The 26590-nt window shown below is 35.1% G+C and overlaps 1 protein-coding gene across 1 annotated transcript; it reads right to left on the reverse strand.

Moving 5' to 3' along the window:
- Positions 1-9279: 9279 nt before the first annotated feature.
- On the reverse strand, positions 9280-15266 carry LOC123538861 (interferon-inducible GTPase 5-like). Its single transcript, XM_045323265.2, has 2 exons — positions 15133-15266; positions 9280-11147 (listed from the first exon to the last, which is right to left on the reverse strand). Exons 1-2 carry the CDS (start codon positions 15231-15233, stop codon positions 9947-9949), a joined length of 1302 nt encoding a protein of 433 aa, XP_045179200.2. The 5' UTR covers positions 15234-15266; the 3' UTR covers positions 9280-9946.
- Between the last annotated feature and the right edge of the window lie 11324 nt (positions 15267-26590).

A 26590-nucleotide genomic window follows, 5' to 3' on the forward strand; every position in this document is an offset into this window, starting at 1 on the left:
AATCTCGGCTGAGCAGCTAGGAATTACAAAATGTAAGTAACAAACTAAAAAATACCTATATGCATAAAATAAATACGCATAATTTATCAGACATTACAGTTTGGAAACCATTCAAAGGCTTGCCCATAGAGTTCTTAAATGGATAATTTACTGCTACTGGACAGCAGGGTTGAATGAGATGAACAAGTGTTCTTGTCATATGACAAAGCAGACTTCCAGAATATATAAAAATAAAATGATGCCACTGGTTCATAATAGGGATGTGTAAATATTGGAAAACATTAAATCCCCTTTAATTAAGTAGCAGTAAATAATCATTGAACTTAAACTTTCAGGAATTTCCTTATGATTAACTAATTGTATCGTAAAAAGAGAGTTCAGAGATCATGTCAGTATTTTAATAAAAAGCAACATATTGAAAAAGACCACGATACGGGTGGAAATATTAAAAAAAGGGTTTTAAGGAAATAGCCAAATCCGTTTGAGCTTGTATATTTGATTTATTCCTCAACCGGTTTCAAAAATTATAATCAGGAGGGTTACAAACAATATGGCGTCCTTTGACGTCGTCAATAGAAACAAGGGACGTCACTCTTAAATAAATGACGTCTAATTAACTAACGAATAAAAATGACGTGACGTCGTTGTAAAACATATATGTCAGGTATGATTGTATGTGTCTCTCTTTAGTGAAGGTTTAAGCTGCCTTTTAAACGTTATTTCTCGTTGTTTTCTACTGACTATACTGTCCGTGAACATTTTGAAAAAATGAAAATATTTTATATTTCGGGAACTTAGCTCCTGCACAAACATCAATATGTCCGCTTACGTAAAGTACCCTTTTGTTGGCGTCTCGGATGTGTTGGTTGTGTAAGGTCACCCTGTTTCGAAGATTTGAAGTTTCACAGATGTATTCTTGTTGACATCCCTGGCACTGAATGACATATATTACTTTTTTTCACATCGCAGTATATTGATTGGTTCACCTTGAATATCTTTCCGCATCTAAATGTGTATGAGTCTCCTTCTATAATATGCTTGCACAGACCACATTTTGAGTTGTTGCATTTACTTTCTACTGGTTTTCTGATGTTTTCGGTAATTTTTTCTTTTGTTAATATCTTTTTAAGATTTGGTGGTTGTCTTTTACTTTTAATAATTTTGAAGTTTGAGAGAACTTATTTCATCCATGGGTCTCGATGTAGAATATTTAAGTCATGTCTGATTTGTCCAAATATTTCTGGATTGAGTGGGTTAAAGGTGCTGACGTATGGTATGGTATCTAGCAGTGGTGATTTGTTAGTTTCTGATAATATTTCTTCTCGGTTTAGTTCTTTTGCTTTTTGAATTCCTGCAGAACAAATTCTCAATACATGCAATGAGTGCATTGCATGTTTCTGTCATACATCTTTTTTGTACAACCGTATCAGGTGTCACATGACAACAAACGGCTTCTTAACTTAGACCAATATTTGCGTGCGTATGATTTTTTCAAAACAAATTATTACTTGACTTGTCCTCTTTCTGAATGTATGTCATCGTTCTACATACTAGAAATACAAAGTCTTAAACTCTAACAATGCTTATCCCGTTCTTAATATCGAAATGTTCTCTGGAAACATAGATCAGTATTATGCTTTTCAGTGTTTCGAACAGTGACACGAAGGGGATTGGCAATACAACTTTCACTGTTTCAAACAGTGGCGTGAAGGGGAGCAGTATTTATAACTCACTGATTTTTAACAGTGGCCTAAAGGGGAGCGGTATTATACATTTCACTGTTTCGAACAGTGACACGAAGGGGAGTGGCAATATAAATTTCACTGTTTCAAACAGTGGCGTGAAGGCAAGCAGTGTTAAAAATTTCACAGTTTCAAATAGTTGAATTCATGGGAGAGGACAGGTGATCTAGTGGTTATGGTGTCGGCTGCTTTATCCGGCTTTATCCAGTCAGCAGAATACACACTTAAACACTTAAAACAATATATATATTTATACAGTTAAAATTATTGTTGAAGTTACAACACATTTTTATTCTATTAAATATTCTAGTTAGTTTAAATGAAGCAAAAACAGTTACTTTAAAATTCAACAAGTTGTCTGTGAAAATGAACAAAACCGTTAAAGCACCACAGATTTTAATTCATTTCATAATTTTGTAAAGATGTCTGAAGTGTGAAAATGAAATAACTCTTGACAAAACTGTACAATAATTTTGCATGTTTTTCACTGTTAAAAATGAAAGAATGTCGAAAACTACTTTAACAATCTAATCTGTTTCTCTCTGAAGTACGAAAAAGTAAATTAAATGAAAAATATATCCAATATTTTCCTCTGACATTAATTTATGAAAGTAAAATAACTTTTGACAAAAAGTATACAATAAAGTTTCCCTAAATTGTTCGCAAACAATACATGTATAAAGTCTACATGTATAAAGATTTGACGTCTAATTATTTGTTTGTCAACTGTCATCATAGCCGAATCGGAAATATCTCTGACATAAAATAATAATTTTGTGAAAGTGAAATAACTTTTAATAAAAAATATACGATATATTTTCTTTCAATTAATTTCATTTGTAAGAAAGAAAGTTGTGGTGAATAAATTCACAATTTTAATGGATATGGAAAAACTGTTGAAAAAAAAAACACAATATTTTGGAAAATACAACTATTCAGGAACAAAGTTCTTGCATATTTACATCATTGTTATACATTTTAATAAGTCCGATTGTAACTCAAAGTCGCAAATACACTTTATTCTTTTATATGACCTCCGACGAGGAAAATCAGAAAAACTGGCGATCCTTGGCTTGAAGGTCCAAGAGTGCAGGATATTTGAAGGTTATTTATTTGTGATAGATGTTGAATATCAGTCCTTCTGCCCATATTAATGATCACATTGCTAGGAATATTTGCACTAATGAAAAGTCCTAGGGGATACTGTGAATACCAACTGGGCCAGAAGCTGATGGATGGCCAGGGCTGCATACAATGTTCGAGGAAAGTTTTGTTGATTTATTTGACAGAATGTCAGATATCTGGCGGTTTTGAACATTGTTTAGTTTGCTGTAATTGTTAATGCTGTTCAATTTCTTGTGTACTAAGATTTGCATGATGTGATTTGCAGGTTTAACTTTACATCACATCAACACAACTGATGAATTTCTTTGCCCGTACACAAAAGAATATGGGCAAACTAACAACATTGAATGAAATAATGCTCTTGAATATTTTGTTCAAATCTGGGTATCATTTTGTAATTAGGTCATCGTCAAGTGCCTCAGCTGCTTTTTTTCCAAGACCAATTTTCTTTAATTTCTTGATGTTTTCTTTTTAAAACTGCTCTTGTTTTAGCAAACTCTATGTCCATAAATATGGATATCCTAATGTCCAAAGACCTGATGTGTCTATCTAAGTGTAATGGGCTCATACTTCGATCCATCCTTTTTTGTTACTGCCTAAATGAAATTGCAGAGATTATTGTTGTGCTCCTTGGGTTGGATAAAATGAATCAACCTGTCCTATTTTCTTGATATCAGCATTTACAAGCTTCATGTCACAGATAGTTTTCTAACGAGTGTTCTTGTTCTTATTAGCAACGAGTAATTCATCAGGATCTACTGCTCGGAAAATTCTTTCTCCACCTGGAAGTCGCCAAATGGCTCTGTATCAAAGAAGTTATCCATTATTTGTCTCAGAACTTCAGGATCTATTTCCGATTCGGCAGTGATGATAGTTGACAGTAAGCAAACGTCAAAACGTTATATACATGTATTGCTCGTAGACAATCTAGGGGAAGTCACTCGAAATGCATAGAAGAGAAGTAACTATTGACAGTGTTTGAGGAATATTAAGGGGATTTTTTTTTTAAAAGTAGCACAGTAAAAATATACTTGATATTTTTCACGGTGAAATTATCAAATATATTTTTCACTTATATTTCAGTATTTCATCCGAAAGTATAAAATAAACTTTTGTACATTGGTTTACGTATAATCTTTTCCTTTATTTTGTAAATACGAAATATTGTCACTTTGAAAGGAGATATTATTTCGTTATTTCGAAATATTTTTTTTTTCACAAAATATTAGTAAATTATAATTAATATCGCAAATGTAGCAAATATTGTCTTTAATTTGGTCAGTAATTACATACTTTAAATCAGTACTAAGATCTCCAGCTCCAACATTGTTGTAAGTACTGCCTTCAGTTCCAAAAGCGTTATAAATCGTTGGTCCGAAGTAAAAGGATTGTTCCCTGTCAATGTTATCTTTTGAGTGGCTACTCTACTCTCTTTAATGCAAACATGGAAGGTCTACATCAGCAGGCTGTGACCTATTAAATGATCTAAAAATTTGTTTGAAATTGTTTTGAAACAAGGTTATAATATTATAATATTTTTATTCCAAAAGTATGAATACCTTAACATTTTAAAGTAAATACAAACGCCTTACATGTTTGAGCCTTAAGTACTAAGAATCGAACACCGAAGAATGTTTACTTCTCGGGAACAAATAGATAAGTTTAAAATCCTGAACTGCATAATTAATTATTTCCTAAAAGAAACTTGATGAAAATCATTTAACTATTAATTGTCACTTAATAGAAATAATGAACTATTTTTGGGCTTAGAAGTCCTGTTTTACAGACAGTAAAATGCCCTGATATAATAAAATAAATTTTCCCAAGAAGTAAATTATCGCGCATGAATTTCCCAGTGTGAAAAGTCTGGACATCTTGTCAATTACCTGATGTCCAGTGTCACAATTCAATTTTAGGGATAAAATATAGGAGAATATGTTATGAATTATAAAAAAAATGTTTTTAATTCAATTCCTGATTCACAATTATATACAATTTTTGTTAATTTCTTTCTGCTTGATTTTCGCAATCAAGAAAAAATTCCGCACAGAGTTACTTAAACTGTTACATTAATCTGTATTATGATTATCAAAACCTGTATTCCTTTGCACTATAATAATTCTTTCTTTTTCAGAAATATTCAAAGATTACAAAACTTTGATGCATTATCCATGTCTCAAAGAGAAATATTCAATTTGAAAGAGGAGAACCATTTTGTAAAAACAAAAGTCAGAGTTATACTGTGCTTAACTATACATGTATTAGGTGTGTTATTTAAACCTAACACATAGCACTGTTTAGAAATATAACCATGTTAATTTATGTTTGAAACATACTATGAAGTTATGCTTCGTATTGTGAATATGACTTTTGTTTACTATATTTTGAAGCGGTAATCAGGCATGAGGAGTGTTTAACATTTCATCAACGCCTATTTATAAACAGATACAGTCAAACCGAGTCTGCATTATTTTTACTTGGTTGAGTCCTATGCTTTCGTAGGACCTGGAGCTTGCAACGGGGTTCGTTAAAATAAGCCGGAGTTAAAATTTGACTTATTCGGTTTAGTTATTATAAGTTATGTATAAGACAATTTTGGATAATAATACCGCCAACTGCGAGACCACCTGCAACATAACGCAATTTTCAAGTACAGTACTCAATAACGTCCAATGAAACTATTTGATCTGTGCCATGAGAAAACCAACATAGTGGGTTTGCGACCAGCATGGATCCAGACCAGCCTGCGCATCCGCGCAGTCTGGTCAGGATCCATGCTGTTCGCTTTTAAAGTCTATTGGGACTGGAGAAACCGTAAGCGACCAGCATGGATCATGACCAGACTGCGCGGATGCGCAGGCTGGTCTGGATCCATGCTGGTCGCAAACCCACTATGTTGGTTTTCTCATGGCACGGCTCATTTCAAAATTAAATCGGTTGTGTAATAAGATAGATGTATAAAAATGCTATAAGATGTACATGTGTGTGTGTTCGGGTTTAACGTCTTTTTCAACAATTTTTCAGTCATATAAACGACGGTGTCTACTTGTAGCAGTGAGCACAATGCCCAACTTTATAGTGCTGCCTCACTGGAATATCACGCCGTAGACACGTGACATGATACCCCACCCAGTCACATTATATTGACACAGCTGACCAGTCCTAGCACTACCCTCTTTATGCTGAGCGCCAAGCGAGGAATAGTACCATTTTTTTACGTCTTTGGTATGACGCGGCCGGGGATCGAACCCACGACCTCCCGCACCCGAAGCGGACGCTCTACCACTAGGCTACCGAGGCGGTTTTAGATGTACATGTAAATGTATCATACCGGCAATGAAAGTGAATATTATGTTATAAAAGGGTACAGAGCCTTTAACCGTCACGGTAATTCAATAATTGTATCACTTTCATTCGCTAGTGATTTGTGATATTTAGTACAATGTATGTTCTCATTCTATAAAAATGCAAAAAAAAGTATGCACGTGATATATGTAAATGTATGATTTTATTAGTAATGGCAAATGAAACAGAGATGTAATTTATAATACGGTCTAAGGGAAATTATTCGTTTTTTGTAAAGCTGATTTAGATTAATGACAGTGCTTGCCTTTGTATAATCATTTGCTATCGTCTTCATTAGTCATTGCTATTCCGTATTTAATTACAATTCAATTCCGTATTACAATTCTGTAACTATATTGAACACTTCATGTACATGTACCAATTGTATGCCATATCATCTTGTAAATTTTGCCTCATGGGTCTTATGACCTTCTGGTTGTTTATAAAATAAACTCTTGAAAACTCTTGAAACTCTTCAATTCCTCCGATGTCTGAAATATATCTATATTAACAGTCGGCCAGTTGTAAAACAGTTTCAAAATATCATTATCTTTATGCTAGGAACTTTTTTATTTAGGGAATAAAGCGAGTTATCACATGTTTAACGTCGCGGAAGTGTAATAAAGTGTGATAAAGCCATTACATAAAAATGATAATACACTAGTGTAATAAAGCTTTGACGTCGACGTCGTCTATAGTATAGGAGACGTTGGTCAAATTGACTTGTTTATATAGTAAAGGAAAGAAGAATTTTTGATGTTTCGACAGGAAAAGCTAACATGTGATAAAAAGAATATTACATTTGTAACTTTCTACATTGAATTTATTAAACTCGTTGAAATAAATTGATAAAATGCTCGACAGAGCCTCACATTTTAATATTTCATTCAACTCATTTAATAAATTCAATACAAAAAGACAGTCATGTAATATCCTCTATAATTTATTTATCGATACATAATTGAGTTCTTACTGCTTTGAACTATGAATAAAGTAGTTTGAGTATTCTTAAATTGTTGCGACTTTGACTTGATATCAGTAGATAGTGGATGTACTGGTCTACATATAGTTTGAAGTGTGGTTGAGAAATAAAGTCAAAACCAAGGACAGGTACAAACCCCAAACCTCCTATTATAGGTCAATTCTGCAATGCTGATTCTTGAGGAACACAGGTATGCAACAGCAAAATATTGATCTCGTTCGTTTATTACTTGCGTCTAAAAGTTGTCTTTTAAATGCAATAGGTATGAATTGTAGAGATATTAACAGTGTCATTCGAAGAACTATTTTGTACTGGTAGAAGTTATTCTGGGAACATTGGTAGTCAACTGACTGAAATATGAGCAACAAAACATTAGCAATCAATCGGGCAAACAAACCGTTAGTCACTACTTGTTGCTGTTATCCACACTTTCTTACTCTTTATTTGCTTCCGAAAGCCCATTTTAGTTTAATTCATGTATCAACCAGACATTCGCAGTCAGTTCACTTCACTTTCTTTACTTTAGGAACTATTTTATAGGAAAGCTTACAAGAAAAAACACAAACGCAGTTAAGATATTTCTTGTACATCTCTAAAAGTCTGTACAGAGAACTGCAATTGAACGAATCCTGTTAGTCTTAAACACGGGCTGTAAACATTGGCTCCCACTCTTTATGGAGGTGAGTTGAAAAAAGAGCCAGTGATACTTCCGAGGCGGCGCTAATGACCAGAACTACACGAAAAATGTAAACAAAGGCAGAGGGTGAGTTTATATTTTACTTTCTGTAACAAATTTAAGTCCTTATTTAAAAAAAAAAAAAAAAACCGGGCAATGCTATTCCACTCAGAATTGGTTAAACTTATTATGTATGCAGATCGATCTGCAGAGCGAATGCATTTCTTGACCTGAGAACTTTCAAACAAAGGACTTTAAAGTACATCTATGACGGCATTCATTAAATATGTGCCTGTTTTCAATTGGTTTCTTTCCCAGCACGCCGCTATGCCATTTGACGCCGTGACGTCAGAACAGTGAATTGTTGTATAATAATTTACTGTTTTCAGCCTTCTTTGTTTAATAGGAAAATGAATCGTAACGTGTTAGAATACTGTATATATGACGTGCTCAGACACTGTGTGCATGTATACAGTTGCACATATCTATATTTTGCATGTGAAGTGCATTTTTTTGAAACTGGTTTTTCCTCTTGTAATTTTGTCCTTTTTTCTTGTGTGCCATAATTTTCGTAAGCAGGAGGAGCGTAGGACAGGGCTGTAACGAGGTCTCCTGTCACTAACTGGCAGACTATCTGTCTAATTTTTCATTTTCATGACACATTTGCAATAGAAATAGTACACTGCATTACTCGGGATAATCATTTTTAAAAGTGACATTTGAAGACAAAACAAACCATTTTCTAAGTAAGCATTTTTATTATTTTGTGACATACAACTAATTATCATTTACAACTGCTATATTTAAACGTGTACAAAAGTGTGCCTATAGGACATTTGCTATTAACAAAAGGAATCAGACATGCAAGTAGCCTATCCTCAGAATTGCCACATGAGTTGTTTATTTTGCAACATCATTATTGATATTCCAGTAATCACGGACCAAAGAGCTGACACAAATGATTCAATAGTACGCATATAATACGTTTTATACAAATACAATGTAACAAGAGACATTAGTTTGAATATGGAAATAAACATTTGATTCAAACCAGACCTTATCAGTTTTAGTGATACGCTACGGAATTTCGATTTTGAACTGTAGACTTTGAATACGGTAAACGTGTCAAGTTTTTGTGTATTTAGCAGATAACGGCCCAAAGTCCAGCACGTATCCTCAAATCTACACAAAATCAAGATTTATTACAAAATCTTGGCAGATTCGATGCATATATGTTTTAGTTATTTTATTTTTTATTTCGTTAACCGTTCCATAGAGAATCAAATATCAGCTTGCTTATCTCTTAACTATGGGTTTTTGGTATTCCAATGAATAAAAAGCGTGATTAGAGTTGCGATCATTTGAACCTTTTAGTGAAATATTAGTTAATGTTTCTTTTGTTGTCTTTCTTTTTTTAAAAACGTCCTTTGTTTCATTTTATTTTACTACAAATCTAGTTGTGTCTTTAACATATTTTCAAGTAAAACATTAGATTCTACATAATTCATACAGATTTAATAAAATTTGAAAACGATATAATCTAATAAAATCTGGAAAGTAGATCCCTCGGAAGCACCGAAAACAATGCAAACAGTGAAAGTTGCAGACTCGGTTTGATTGAGTCTGTTCATGAGCAGTAATGGAAAATGCAACACTGCCCACGCCCCCTAGCACCGGCTTAAGCAGTATTCAATCTTCAAATCTAAATGAGTTGAAATCAATGATCCCGAAGGACCAGAAAATATAACAACACTGAGATGAAGTCGGGGCGACTTTTTACGGCCGCCAAACAGCACTTAACACCCGCTGTTGTGAAGTAAATAAAATCTGGAAAGTAGATCCCTCGGAAGCACCGAAAACAATGCAAACAGTGAAAATTGCAGACTCGGTTTGATTGAGTCTGTTACATGCTATGCACTGCACAAAAAATTCTCTTGGTTAATGTCAAGTATTCCCTTTAACAGAAGGTAAATAACTTTTGCCTTTGTAAGGACCGAAAATATTTATCGGATATTTCTTCCATTTTGAAACTATACAACATTTCATTCTGCTAGTATTGTGTCCTTTTCATTCTATTTATTGCAAGGATTTTTTCAGCAATTCTGCGTTTATTTTTCTGGCATCCTCTGACAAGATACCAAGAAAATACTTAAGACTCGCAACGGATACACCGTATGAAATTCCCGCTGATACAATACTGCCTATAATCGGGATTGCCAAGGGCAGGGTACTTTCAAGCGCCTCAGAAGCTGCTATACTTGAAACGCTTTGTGCAATACCTTTAGCAGTCGTAGCCAGCCCAAAACTTTGCAGGCCTAACTTTTTCTGTAACTCCCTAGACTCCGTGTTTAGATATCTTGCGTGTTCTTCAATTGTCTCAGCGTCAAGTCCAAGCTGATTTTTATAGAAAGACACCTCCCCAGCCAGAAGTGCTATATCAAGAGCAGCTCCTACTCCAGGTATTGGTATTGCACCACCAACCGCCGAGAGCACAGAAACCTTGAAAATTCTCTCTTTGAGGGCTTCCACTTTCATTTCGATAACCCCATCTGTAAGCACAGACATTGAAAGTATCATTGCTTCTCTCTTGTGTCCAGGGGCTTCATCGATCAGCGTTCTAGTTAATGCATCAAAATCAAAGTCCATAGGAGAGTAGTTGTCGATCAGAAATACAGAGGCTTTCGTGAGGCTGTGCTCTTTGAGATTTTTGAGGCAATCGATTCTAACTTTTTCGATGACATTGCTTTTTGAATGCGTTTTTGGATGCCCTTTCTTATCTTTGTCCACCTCAACATCCATTTGCGTGCGCACAAAATGAAAGTTCTTTTTAAGGCTCTGGATTTCTTGAGCCAACCAAAGATCATCTTCTCTAAATCTAGCAGCTGAAAGTATAAGAAAAAAGTCGTACTTCTCAAAGTTCACTTGTGTCAGATAGGAGCTCCTGGGAAATCTCGGTGTCCCGACTCCGGGAAGATCCCAGAGGACCATGCTGCTATTCTTAGGATGTTTGTATGGTTTTATTTCTCTAGTTGCTTCAACAACATCGACATGAGCACCGCCGTCATCGTCTGCAGTAATACCACGGATCGCATTGATGAAGCTTGATTTTCCAACTCCAGATTCGCCTGTTACTGCAATATTAAGAGGAATCTCTTTCCATTCGTTGTTTTTCTTATTGATTAGATCTTTCAATTTCGCAACACCACCACTTGAGACAGCTTCCTGTAACTCGCGTTTTACAACTTCAGAGATTGTTATCTGTGCTTCTGCCATTGTCCTGAATTATACAAGGTATGATAATAAAAAATCAGGTTATATTTTATTATTCTTTTGTTTGAACTATTGAAAGTCTGTTATCTATTTAATGCTACAAGACACTGAATATAATTTAGGCTAAATCGCGAAAGAAATGAAGAACAAGGTTACAAATTTAGAATTTGTAATGTAGTCTTCTACGAATTCTTGGTGACTTTACGAGCTGTTATAATCTTGATTATCCACATGAATAACCGCGTTGTGTAATTCATTAAAGTAGTTAAATACTACCAAATATATATTTAAGTATATGGACTTAAACTAAAATAGACGACAGTATAACATAACACTTTCAACAAATAATGTCTCAATTTCAACCCCATTTTAACATAAACAAAACCAAAAGGGACTTCAAATTTGTTAACCCCTCACCGGTCATGTGATGAAGTTATCAGTCTGGCTAACAGATGGTTTTGCTTCCTTCCTTACTAGCCCTATGTCCCTAAACTAGTGTTTGAAGGGACCTCCTTGCTATAACTAAATCATGAAAAACTCAGAAGTTTCTATATTATTATTTTTTGACTAATTACTACTACTGTTATCATCATTATAATTATCAAACAGTGCGCCACAACTCTTCCTGTATACTTATACGCACTTCTACATGTTCTAAATGTATTTAAATTCCTTAATGTATACATTTCTAAAACAATACACACGGTAAAAAAAATATTTAAAAAACGTTTTTAGTGTGAACGTTACTTAATTGAAATAGAGATACAACCAAATATAAAATATAAAATCACTTTAGGATGAAGTTCTATTTCACACTTTCTTATGAAGAGAGCAGCTAGTCAGTGTTGTAAACAGAAATGGGGTTTAAGCAGCTAGCGCCCGCGGTGCCTGTATTACATATAAATGGAACAAATTGATCAAACCGTTGGCTAATACAAACTCAGTTTTGTGATATTGTCTGGTCCTTTTGGATCATTGAATCCATTCTATATTTCTGCATGACAAAAGCTCCGCATAAACCCGGTGAAGAAGGTGCGGGACGAAGGGTATTGTGTATTTCATGATCTCAATGCAACCTTGTTTGTTTTTGTTTTCTTTGTTGCGTTATAAAATGTCCTCTTTATAGTTTTTATTTCTTCCGTTTACCTTAACCACTTTCTACCTCCCATTTAAGACGGTGCCCTACTGTTTTCTATGTTATTTAGTTGGGTATGGTTGTGTGTTTGATTATGGTACACGAATGTCTTCGCTTACGTTGTAGTGTGACTGTTATTAAGGAACGTAGCATTATCTTTGTATTTTCATCCTTGTTCTTCATTCCTCTTCAAATTCCTGCCCCCACCTCCCCGACTCACCTCACCATTTTACCACTTCCTAACCTTCTATCTATATTTCACATAAAGTAATATGTATTTGTCAGATGTTTGAAGCAACCCGTCTGTAATATTTTTTATTGCAGCTTCTTTTTGTTGTGGGCCTACTTTGCAAATGCGTGGCTCTGAGGCTGTGTTTTAGGTGCTCTGTGAATCCGAAAAATCTACCCTTACCTATTATCTTTTGCACTTTGCATTTTTTGTTTAAATAGGACAAAAGAGTGACGATATTCATTTTATCTTTGCTTTAACGACCCTGTGTAATGCAAACAGCTAATCTCTTTTCAAAATCCTTACAAACTGAAACATGTTCTACTCCAATCATTTTATCTGTTTTGTTGCATATCTGTGTTTATACCTGTCAATATTTTAGGTAATATTTTCAAAGGGAAAACTGAAAATTGGACAGCTTAAATGCGACATTATTTACATATTATTTGATTTTTGTTAAACTTTTTTATAACACTTGTATTTCCATTATTATTATTATATTCATTGTTGTTTTGTATATTGTATTGACAGATAAAATGAAACTGTTACAACATTCTAATACTGTGTCGGTTGTTAAGATTAGCATAATTTATGTAGTTTTTAAGTATTTTGAGAAACGTTTTCTTTTTGGTTGTTGTATAATACGAATATACTCACAATTTGTAAATTATATTACAAGAAAACTTTTATATTCCTTAAAACTTCACATAAGACCCTCTAACGTTTCCACATTTCGTTTGCATGTACTGTATATATAAAACATTTAACAGTATTGTTAAAAATCTTTGTTAATGAAATCGTTTTTTTTTATTTCATTTTTGTATACAACAATAACTTTATAATATATAATTAGATTGTGCTGTCACGGAATTCCATTAGGGCAATCGCCTTTGAATGTGTTGATCTGAAACGCGATACTCGATAGTACGATGATGTAAACGAGAAATCATGAAACTACGATAACAAAAACGCGACAACACGATGATGATAACGCGATAAAACGATAGTACGATTATGATAATGCGATATACTATAGCGTTTTCACCATCGTACTGTTGCGTTTTCACCATCGTACTATCGTATTATCGCGTTTTCGTTTTCGTAGTATCGTGATTTCGCAATTTCATTATCGTACGTACTGTCGCGTTATCACCATCGTACTGTCGCGTTATCACCATCGTACTTTCGCCTTATCATTATCGTACTGTCGCGTTATCATCATCGTGCAGTCGCGTTATCACCATCGTACTGTCGCGTTATCATCATCGCACCATCGCCTTCCGGTGCGCAAGTGCATGCTCAAAGTTAGAAGATTAGAAGCTATGCTATTAGAACTACAGCTCCGCTTTCGCGATAGAGCGATATGCAGGTTCGAACTCAGGTCCTCGCGTGCGAAAATCATGATTTGTATTGATGATCCTACTCTAGCTACAGCTGCTAGTTAACCAAAAGCAACATAATCAACCATTCATTTTGTATGCCGTTTCAGCTTTCGTCAGCTTAAGAAACATTTACAGAAAATGAATTTAAGGAGGTAAAGCGTGTGGGATGTTGAACATGTTCAAAATACTATGCAGATATAACTTAACTGCATTTCTCATTCCTGTAAAATCATAAATAAAATTTCTGAGTAAAGGGGCGTTAACTCTGTCACATTTGGTGGTAAACTGCTTTACTTTTTATTTTGACATCTGAAAATCGATAATGTACTTTTGCAGAAAATTGCCAGACTTTGATGCATTAAAATGAAAATATGTGTCATGGAAACTGCTAAAAATATTCTTCGAATATTTGCGATGCTCCGATTTCAGTGTAGTTATGCATCTTATGGAATCCAACATCGATAACTTGTGCTTTACGAGACATGCATTTGCTTCAATTTTCAGTGTAGTAATAAAAGCGATCATATTTTTGAAAATATTCATCATGTTTGGGAAAATATTCATCCCAGACAAAAAAATCCTCCCTAGTCATGGTACAATATGACATTCTCTTTTCTTGTTATTAATCTTATACTATATAGAAAACTTAAAGCGACTGACCAGCAGAGTTTTTGCCAAATCATATCTGGTTTAAGCTGAAAAACGAGTGACAGAAATCATTTAGAATTTTTACAGTGCTTAAATAACAAGACAAAAAGAAACCAAAACACTGGTGGGGAAATTCATCTATGCGCATGGGCACCGGAAGGCGAAACTACGACGATGATAACGCGATAGTACGATGGTGATAACGCGACAGGACGATAGTGATAATGCGACAGTACGATGGTGATAACGCAAAAGTACGATGGTGATAACGCGATACTACGATAACGAAAACGCGATAATACGACAGTACGATGGTATAAACGCGATAGTACATCGCATTATCATCATCGTACTATCGTATTATCCCGTTTTCGTTATCGTAGTACCGTGTTATCATCATCGTGTAGTCGCGTCTTCGTTATCGTAGTTTCGTGATTTCGCGTTTTCATTATTGTACTATCGAGTATCGTGTCTTAGATCAACACATTCAAAGGGGATGGCCCTAACGGAATTCCGTATGCTTCACATAAATAATAAAACTCTAACTTTATAAGTGGTATTAGAAATTATAGATTTTGAGTAATTTTCACAAAATTACCTTAATATTTTAATGTTTCCAGATATAATAAACACTCCAAGCACTTCGAAGTAACTGGTAACAAATGGTGACGAATGTAATGCAACGCACTCCGATTGCATGTAGTCTATATTAAGAACTTGTAAAGAACAAGTCTTTCGATAATGTTATCGGCTACAAATATAAATAGGAGAACCAGACTTAAGGCAGTTGCCTACCTTAATATTTAAAACAACAATATGCAACCGTTGAGAGCTGTTTTCGTTTGTATCCGTGTCGAACTATTTGATATATTGTTGCACAGTAACGTTATGATAATACATTTGGTAAAGTAATATATAAAACGCTAGTGAAAATGATTTGAATGTCATGACCTCACCTAAGGAGCTGTTTTCGCTTACCATGTATACACAATGTAATACATAAAGTCAGCGTTAATCATAGCTTTTGTTGCAAAATGAACAATGAGTGCAGTTCTTTGGAAATTTCGCGAACGTATATTTTATATTAAAAAGGTAATACCGCCGCTGATAGTTGAGAAATGCTGGTGTAATGAAAAATATCGCATCTACAATATCCCACTTTGCATTGAAACGAGAGCTGACAATTTTAAGGCACAGAATTCACAACCAAATGTCATTTTGAGTAGAAATATTTACACATAAAGTACTTAAGAAATACTTTAAACACACCTTTATTGTTATGTTTTAAAGCCAGAAAAGTACCCGCTATATACTTTCAGAAAATAAAATATTCTGTTTATTTAACATGTAGCAATACAATAAATAATTTAGTAGTAAGCTTATACCTTAATGAGTATCAGAAAATTCAATGACATTGTTCCAAGTACATATAACAAATATGAAAGAGAAAATAAATATTAAGAACTAATCTGAGGGAAATAACAGTGTTTTCGGTTTCGTTAAGGTTACCGAGAAATGGAAGTAAATGGAACGAAACTAAAATAATACTGATTTCGGTTTCAGTTTAGTTAACAGAGAATTGCTATGTATACAACATTGGTAGACTTTCTTATTTCATTGTATGTATTGCTCTACTTTATATATCGGTTATTCTTAGTTGTGATTTTCATCGATTTTTTTTCATTTTAGACATATAAAATAATGTCTGTCTTAGCATCGACAAATACCTCTAGTCGATAAACACTTTTAATAATATTTTATTTCAAATATTTGAACCCTTAACATCTATACCGAGGTAAAAGACTTGAACAAGACAATACTTTGATATTTCATCTATAATTATGAAAATGTTTATCTTCGTTGAATATCACCTCAATAACCCAAACATCCGATGAGCTGATAATGCTGATATAATAATTATTTGCAGATATGCCATTATGACATTTACTCTCTCGAATTTTGATTGTCTGTGAAACTGGATATTTTACATGTAAGAAATAGTAACAAGAGCTCCACTCGTTCCTAAAAGAGAATAGGACAGGACAGGTAAAAATAGACATTTAACCCTAAATTTATTTGGTATTTTTTCACAAACGTGGATGGAGTGAAAGATGTAAATAAGATATATTAAGATACAATATAACAAGAGGGCCAAGATGGCCCTAGGCCGCTCACCTGGTAACACACCATAACCCTGTAAACATGTTTGACCTAGTGACCCAGTTTTTTTATACAACATAACATACTGATCCTAGTTTTCAAGCCGATAAACATTCTGACCAAGTTTCATGAAGATAAGAGCAAATATTTGGCCTCCGAAGTGTTAACAATGTTTTTCTTCGATTTGGCCTGGTTACCTAGTTTTTGCCCTAACCTGACCCAATGCTTAACCCGAGATTTCATATAAACAAATATTCTGACCAATTTTCATTAAGATTGGACCAAAAATATGGTCTCTTGAGTGTAAACAAGCATTTTCTTTGATTTGACCTAGTAACCTAGTTTGTAACTCAGCATGATCAGATTAGAACTTATGCAAGATTTAATACAGACAAACATTCTGACAAAGTTTTGTGAAAATTGGAGGAAAAACAATGGCCTCTAGCGTGTAAACAAGCTTTTCCTTTGATTTGACTAAGTAACATAGCTTTTGACCGCAAGTGACCCAGATTAAAAATCTTCCAAGACTTTATGATAGCAAACATTCTGACCAAGTATTATGAAGATTATATGAAAATGTGGCTCCTAGAGGGTAAACAACCTTTTACTTTCTTTTGACATCGTGACCTAGTTTTTTAACCACGTGACCAAGATAATAACTCGTCCGAGGTTTTATGGAGTCAAACATTCTGACCAAGTTCCTTGCACATCAGATGAAAAATGCAGCCCCTATTGCACACACCAAGTTTTTCTTTGACTTTTTACATTTCAATATTTATATTTTCAAGGTTGGTTTAATTAAACGTAAAGACATTATGTTTAAATAAGGCTGTTAGGATTGTTATTATTAATATTGTTGCTATTATTACTGTTATCATTTTGACTAATAGTATGTACAACGCCACTGAATATGTCATTGTATAGAAACAGGCGTTTAATCAAATTATTCAGTTTCAGTTTCAATGACCTAGTGTTTGACTCCGGATGACCTATATTATAACTTGACCTAGATTTGATCAAGACAAACAATCTGTTAAAATCCCCCGACTATCCAGTGAAAAATGCAACCCTTATTGCATACACAAGGTTTTTTTTTTATTTGGCCATGTGACCTAAATTTTGACCCCAGATGACCTATATTCGAAGTTATCCTAGATTTATCAATAATATCATTCTGATAAAATTTCACAAATATCCAGTGAAGAATTCAGCCCCTTTTGCATACACAAATATTCATATTTATTCCGAATCACCTAGTTTTTGACCCAAGGTGACCAATAAATTTTTATCTAGATTTCAACAAGACGAGCATTTTGATCAAAATCCACGAATATGCAGTGAAAAATGCAGCCCCTATTGCATACACAAGGTTTTTATTTGATTCGACCAGGTAACCTTGTTTTTTTAACTCCATAATTCATTTTCTAACATGACATAGATTTTATCAAGACAAATATTCTGATTAAATTTTATAAAGATCCAGAATAAAATGCAGCCCCAGTTGCATACACAATGTTTTTCTTTAATTTTTAATCGGGTTGCCTATCTTTTTACCCCACATGACTAAGATTCTAACTTGACCTAGACGTAATCAATACAAACTTTCTGATCAACTGTAATGAGTTTCAAACTTAAACTGCGGACTCTAGAGTGTTAAGTGTTAACAAGATTTTCCTTTGATCTAGCCTACTGACCCAGATTTTGACCCCACATAAGCCAGTTTTGATTTTGACCTAAAAAGCATGGAGACAATAATTCTGACTAAGTTCCATAAAGATTGGGTCAAAACTGTTGCCTACAGGATGTTAGAAAGGCAAAATGTTGACGGACGACGGAAGACGACGGACGCCGGACAATGACCGGTCATAATAGCTCACATTGAGCAGTTAGTACTCAGGTGAACTAAAGTGGCCTTTAAATCGTACGACATAAAAATAAGAGAATAAGTTTAGGTATCAGAAAATTAATGCTATATTGATTGACGTTTGCCGTAATCAAATTTGCTTTCCTTAAAACGATTGTGTCTATAAAAGAATGATACAATGTACTTTTAATGAGAAGGAACGGTTTGTTTATGTATATCATATTCCAATTAAAACGCTGTCATTTATCATATTTCGTTTAAAACGCTGTCATACTATAACCAAGAAATGGAAAAGTTGCAATCCACCCTTAAGATATAATATATAAAACAAACAGTCTCTTCTTGAAAACTTAGCCGGACATGTATTTTATTTATATTTTCAGCGTGCTATAGCCATAGTAAACGTGTCTTGTAGTGCAATAAGAATGCAATATAATTGCTTGAATATAGCTGTAGCTGGTGCATCTGGAGTTAGAAAATCCAGTTTCATAAATTCAAGTTGTGGCTTAACAGCAGAGGAAGAAGGAGGAACACATGTCGACATTGTAGAAGCCATCACTGAAATAACTCCATATTTCTATCCTCAAAATAGGAGCATCGTGTTTTGGGATCTTCCTGGAGTTGGCACTACAAACTTCCCAAGAGAAAAAATCTTTCAAGAGGTGACCTTTAAGAAATACGATTTTTTTCCTGATCTTGTCTGCTGGAAGATTTAGAGATGATGACTTATGGTTAGCTAGAGAAGTGAAGAGGCAATCTAAAGATTTTTATTTTGTTCGAACACAGATGGAAATTGACGTATCAAAGGACAAAAAGGCTCACCCTAAAACACATGACAAAAGACGAATTATATACAAAATACGAACAAATATTTTGAAAAATTTAGCCGAACATGGATTCGTCGACGCTTCTTTTTTCCTCATTGACAGTTAAAACACGTCTTACAGCGGCTATGACTTTGAAAATCTTAAAATATTTCTCGTTAGCAAAGTTGATTTTTAATTCAAAGTCATTTCATCGATTTTTAATAGCTCTTTATATGCACGAGCACCGTACGAGGTACGACCGGGCTCCTTTCGAGCTCTGCACGACTTGTCTGCGATGTCCGTACGGATATCCTACGACTGCATCCTCTAAATATCGTATGGGACCCGTAAGTACTGTGACCAGACGCTGCGATTGTACAGAGACCATAAGACTCTAAAGTTGGTGGACTCGAACGATATAGGAAACCTAATTTCAAAAGGAAACACACTAACGGGGCACAATTTAGTACAATGGTTGAAAATGTCAACACGTTTATAAATTTATAAATTGCCCTGAACATACACACGAAATAGAACATCAGATCATCATGACACACTGAGACGACTTGTCTGCGATGTCCGTACGGATATCCTACGACTGCATCCTCTAAAGATCGTATGGGGCCCGTAAGTACTGTGACCAGACGCTACGATTGTACAGAGACCATGTGGATTCTAAAGTTGGTGGACTCGAACGATATAGGAAACCTAATTTCAAAAGGAAACAGGTCTTTATAAACATTATAAACGTTAGGATGAAAGGCAATGCGCAAAAAATTAGAGTACACTAACGGGGCACAATTTAGTGCAATGGTTGAAAATGTTAACACGTTTATAAATTTATAAATTGCCATGAACATGCACATGAAATAGAACATCAGATCATTCATGACTCACTGAGACGATCAAACTCGATTTCTACATTATAAAAATAATCATGTAGTTACCTAATATCTTATTGTTTTCGAAAGTCAAATTATTCTATTCAGACGTTTATTTTGTTCTAAACTGACTATTGCTTTGCCACACTAAAACAAAAGGAGCATATTTTTACTTTACATGGTCATGCAAGATATGGTTGACAAATACTCTCAATACATTCTCTAAACGTCTACCTGATAATTCAAATATTTGGAGTAAACAAATGAATCATCATTTTATCTGTTTACACATACTGGTTCAGTTATGCACATATATTATCATTGGCAACAAGTCAGTGTTAGAATCTCAGAAATTTTGATGTCTGAAATAGCATGCTGAAATGATATTATTGTAACACCACAAAGGAATTCGGACACTATCATATGCTTCTAGCCTACATTTTGAATGCACAGTTCTCATTAGGTATTTAAAGAATACCCGAATCGTCTCGAATCACATATAAACCAATGTGTTAGTTAACATCTTACAGCAGAATTTTTTTGTATCCGTTTTTATACCCTGGTCACAAGAACGCTACGAGCTCCGTACGAATAGGTTTTCATTCGAATTGTCGCAAACTCGCACAGCGTCCGCACGGACATCGTTGATTCGTTCGACAGTCGTAAGGATTTTTTGAACTTGTAGAGGACTCGGGAAATAGGTGAAAATGTTTCACCGTGCTTCCGAGTTCTTTACTAGCTTGTAGAGACTTTCGAAGTCGGGAGCAGCTCGTACGAGACCCGTACGGGAAGCGCACGGGCCCCGGAGGAGCTCGTACGGGCATCGCACGGATTTGGAAAACTGCAAGACTTGCTGATGCTCGCACGACTATCGCAGAGGACTCGCACGGTCAGTGTGCGATGTCCGTACGATATAAAGGACACCGTACGGAGGACGTGCGATGTCCGCACGGCGCTCGCAGGGCGTTGTGTTAAGCTGAGTGGCTACAAATGGACAATTTTTCAGACGTCGCAGGGACACCGTACAGACACCGTACGAGCCAACGGACATCGCACGAGGTACGGCCGGGCTCCTTGCGAGTTCCGTACGACTTGTCTGCGATGTCCTTACGGAAATCCTACGATTGTAAATGCAAATTTTTCAGACGTCGCCGAACTGATTTATTCCTGTCGCAAGGACACTGTGCGGACACCGTACGAGTGCCGAGCGAGCGCCGTACGAACTCGCGAGCACCGTACGAGGTACGACCGGGCTCCCTGCGAGCTCCGCACGACTTGTCTGCGATGTCCGTACGGATGTCCTACGATTGCATCCTCTAAAGATCGTACGGGACCCGTAGGTACTGTGACCAGACGCTACGATTGTACAGAGACCGTAAGGATTCTAAAATTGGACTCTTACGATTTTTTAACCATACGGACGTCATCGTATGGTTTTGTGACCAAGGTATTATCAAGATGGTATTTTTTTCTATTTAATCCAGGCCAGTGTATATTTTTTGAGAAAATAAAATGTTTAATTTCCGTAAAAAGATGATGCCATCACTTTACGGAAGTTTCAAATACAAAATGTATATAAATTCCAATTCAAAAGAAAGTGGCAAAATCTTTTTATTTAAGGAAAAAAAAACATTTTAAGGTTAAAATCCTATAAATAAATATAAAAGAGAACGATATTTTTGCAAACAATCTGTACTTGATTTAAACTTACATTACTTTCTTATCTGTGCACTGTTCATAATGTAAAGTTATTGATGCATTACATGTGTGAATAGGAATGCTACAAAAATACATGTAAAAGTGACAGGTCAGTTTTATTACATTGGGTACTTGGTTATTCGGGTATATGTACATGTCAAGCTCAGTTATAAGTGGTGACAAATGTGTGTGCTGTATAACCTTAATATTAAGAAAAGGCAGTCATATTATAATGGCCGTAGGGTTCTCGCTGTACCAGTGGCAATATTTGGCTAAAACATGTAAATAAATATGTAGCCATAATGACAGTTCTTTGTGGGGCTTGCCTAAGTAAGCTGTATCCGAAAAAGTTAACACAAGATAAGTCTGATTGCAACCGCGCTAGAGGTAATGTTGTGCAAATCAGGGCTGAAGTTGTGGGCAAAAAAATTCCACCTGAAACTCGGCTTGACGTTGTAGTTCGTTTTCGAGTCTAGCCGTATTTGTATATGCCATCTGCATGGAAAGCGACTTGACACATCACTAGAGTCCATTACTGAATGTGAAACCGTCACTGATATGACCTGCCAAGAAGCTACTGTTCCTGACCTATGCATCACAGGCATATCAATTCCAAGCGTTATTTCTGTTGAATGGACTATAGTCAGGATCAAATTAACTGCTGTGCACATATTGCCTCTTTGTTGTTGTGTTCAGGCCTAGTCCGCCACAAAGAACAATCTTCAGTTCAGTTTTCACAAAAGGAAAAACATGAGTAATGAATGCATGTGACATTTAGTATGTGTCTAAAAGAAATAAATATTAACGCACAGAAAAATATGAAAAAAATAAAGAAATGAAAATATATAAAAATAACGAAAGTAAGAATAAATAACTTCCTCATCGCTAGTGGAGTGCGCGTCGCAAGGAGGACATGCAGTAGATTGTCTGGTGTGTTGCTATTATTTTACAGCACACATTTGCCAGTCTACTGCAACAAACAATCAGGATAAGTTAAATTCAATGAAAATTCAACCCAACGGATAATAATGATTTCACAGTATTTGCTTCTCTCACTACTATACATGCGTAACAAATGATATCAAATTATTTAAAATGAATATAGAAAGTATAAGTTAGTTTACATTTGGAATCACCATGTAGTTTTTTTTTTTTTTTTTTTTTTTTTTGTTTAAAAGTACTGTTCCCCACTTTGCATCAACACCATAGTTACAGAAAAAGTGTATTTGATATCTACATATGCTGGCCAAATATGGTTTTGATGCACGGGGGAACAATGTTGTATAAATTAAAATAGCTATTTTATGTATATAACAGGGTACGTAATTCCATTTAGAGTAAAAACTCACCGTTTTCCGAAACAAATATTGAAAATTTGACTTTAAGAAATAATCTCAAATATGTATTTTGATGATATTGTTGCAGAATTCAAAGGAAGTTTTCAAGAAATAGGGTATTTTTAAGCTGGTATATACTGGGCTATCATTTTTAATGAGTTATATACAAATTATAAATAGCCATTGTCTCTGGGTTGAAATTAACTGACTCAGCTTGTTGTTATTGTTTTGTACACTAAAAATAGACAGCCAAATATGGAAAGGTCGCGCAGGAAGGGTCGCGCAGGGTTATGTCGCGCAGGTCATTTGAGGTCTTTGTTCTATTTATATTTCCAGCATCCAGCATTGCTTGGTCTGCAAAAACTAGGACAAGCTATCAGATTTCATGAATGAAATGCCATAGTAATCAGTTGTAAGATTGTTTACAAATATCCTCAGGTTACTTGGTTCAGTTTTTGGTCTATGTTTGGCCCTCTACATCCAGAGTAGAATGTTCAAGTGTCAGAAAGCTATTTCTTTTACCCCTTTATTATTTTATATAGTCTGCATATCATTTATGTATTCTATATTAGGTTTATATTGAAGTATATAGCAAATATACCTACTAGTCTATTATATTTAGTATAATGCACTAATTAGTATAAAACCATATACTTTTAGTTGTTTTTCTAGTAAATATGCAATAGAATATGCTTACTCAGTCTTTTAAGTGCAATTTAGACACTGTTCGCACAACTGGGTCGCGCACACTAGGTTCTTGCGCAAATATGTTTAGAATGAATGTTGCGCAGAGGTTGGGTAGCTTTAGCTGTGCAGAGGTTGCGCAAGAGTTATTGTTGTAAATGTTGCGCAGAGCAGTGGTCGTGTCGCACAAGGGTTGCGTAGTGCAAAGGTCACGCAGCGCAACTATTTTGACACACCACCTATCACATTTTTGCACACTACCCTAATGCGCAAGAGTAAGGGTATAAAAGCTTAGAATGTTTTATTTTAGGGGAGGGGAAAATGAATGAATTAGTTAAGAAGGGAATTGAAGGACAATAATAATGCCAGATTTATAGAAAAGATGTTCTGATTGAATGATATTGAGAAGTTTTAAATATGATTTTGTATAACTAAAAATGCTGTGCTGCAAAATAAATAACTGCTTTTGTTACTATACTCTGTGTTTTAGTTTTGTTTGACCAACATAGGAAAATTCACGTTATACGAGAGAAATAACGCAACACTGGTGGCAGCGTCGGGATAAATACTTTAACATGTTTTCGAAGTAACTTCACAAAAATGGAAAAGGACTTGGAACAATTTCAGCATGCTGCATCATTAGTTTGCTTAGAAGTATCAAATTTATCTAAGCATTTGATAATGCAAGAAGAAAATCTGAACAGTGCTTTAAAGGACTATCACAAAAAGGTAAATGAAATTTTAATGTCAAAAAACAAAGAAATAGAAGAACTGAAATCATACAATGCGAAATTACGCGCAGCAATTTTAGATGACGATACACAAGTTTTAGAAGAAAGTCAGTAATATGGGACCGAAAAAATAATCTGCCAGGTCTGCATCAGCATCACGTGAGGAAGAACTTAAACCAGAAAATATTGACCTTAGGAAAAAATTAGCAAGAATAATGGGAGATAATGAGGATTTACAAGCTAGTTTGACAGAGGCTTTAGAAAACATTGAAAGACTTCAATAAACTGTCAAAATCTTGGAAATTGAAAAATCGGGTCTGCAAGAAATTGTTCAAAGTGAGGCTGAACAGTATCAGCAGGAAAAAGAAAATATTAAAAGGGAGTTTCAAAGGACACAGGCAAATAGAGAGTTACATATTCATAAATTAAGTGATGAAGTGCGTGAACTGCGAAATAATCTGGAATTACGGGACATTGAATTAGGGCGTCTGCAGGACATTGCTATGCAAGAATGCAACCCAAGGCGAGCTCCGCAATATAACGTACCACTCCCAGAACAAGTCTTGTTTGATGGGAAAACATCTTACGTTGCATTTATTCGCCAGTTTGCGGCTTTAGCTAGTGCATGCCGTTGGGATGACAGGGAAAAGGCATTCCGCCTTCTCAACAGTCTACGTGATGAGGCAGCTGAATTTGTCTTCAACCAAGTGAGTGCTGAGAATCAGCAGAGTTACAGGTTATTACAGCAATCTTTGGCAGCCAGATTTGTTGAGAGGAGGTCCACAGCTTCCTATCTGGCTGAGCTGGAGAACTTGAAGTTGAACTCAAGGGATAAGCTTGTTGAATACGTTGCTGATATTAAGCGTCTTGTCCGTAAAGGCTACTCCACAGCTGATGATCATACAATCGGCACTATTTGTCTTCGTCATTTCATTAAAGGCTTGGGCGACTCCCAGATGGCACTTGCAGTAGGTATGAAGGACCCGAAAACTATAGAAGATGCCAGAGAAATTTTGGAAACCTACTACAGCTTGAAAGATGAAACAAAATCCAGCACTAAAGTAAGGATGGTAAAACAACGAAGAAATGAGGGGGAAACTGTTTCTCAGGCACAGTTTTCTTCTTTTAAACAAGAAATTGATAAGAAATTTGAAGAATTGTTGTCAGCAATAAAGAAAAAGGAAAAGGATGTACCTTCGCATCAGTTCAAACGCAGAGATATGGCAGAAGTCGAGTGTTACAAGTGCCATAATCTTGGTCACTATGCGCGTGATTGCCAGGTGCGTGGCAGTCTGAAAAGTCAAGAGGAAAACTAGCTAGGACTAAGGCAAACGGCCTGCTTTAGTCCAGGAAAAAGACAGAATTATTAAAGTGTGTTTTAGTGATGTTTACAATGGATTATCTTTACTTTTGCCTGTAAAATTTGGTGATACTAGTGCAAATTTTATCTTGGATACTGGTGTAGTGGTAACGATAATTTCATCAAAAATCTACAACAGTCTGCCTACTGACTGCCGTCCACCACTAGAAAAAATTAGTGATGGCTTTAAGCTTGAAGTAGCCAATGAAGGATATCTTTCTATATTAGGAACTGTTTCAATTGATTTTAAAATTCAAAAAGATGTGTTTAAATGGAAAGTTTTTGTTGCACCAATTCAAGAAGACGGTCTTTTAGGTCTTGACTTTTTACAAGCAAACAATTTTGTTTTAAGTGCAGAGCATGGGCTACGTCTCAATGGGAAAAGATACCCAACTTTAATGCAAACATCAAAATACAGAGCAGCCCGTGTTAAGTGTTCCAAGACTACTATTGTACCAGCAAATTCTGAAAAGATAATTGAAGGGCATTGTTCTGCTACTGGTATAAATACCCAGTATGGAATAGTAACACCATG

This window comes from Mercenaria mercenaria, chromosome 18, assembly GCF_021730395.1.
Source record: "Mercenaria mercenaria strain notata chromosome 18, MADL_Memer_1, whole genome shotgun sequence".
In the NCBI taxonomy this organism is placed as follows: domain Eukaryota; kingdom Metazoa; phylum Mollusca; class Bivalvia; order Venerida; family Veneridae; genus Mercenaria; species Mercenaria mercenaria.

Bases quoted from the DNA above. Each gene is read 5' to 3' on its own strand.
- LOC123538861 (XM_045323265.2), bottom strand. From the start codon at position 15,233: ATGCAATCGGAGTGCGTTGCATTACATTCGTCACCATTTGTTACCAGT. The intron at 11,148-15,132 runs GTAATTTTGTGA...TGTATAATTCAG, and splicing joins GGAAACATTAAAATATTAAG to GACAATGGCAGAAGCACAGA.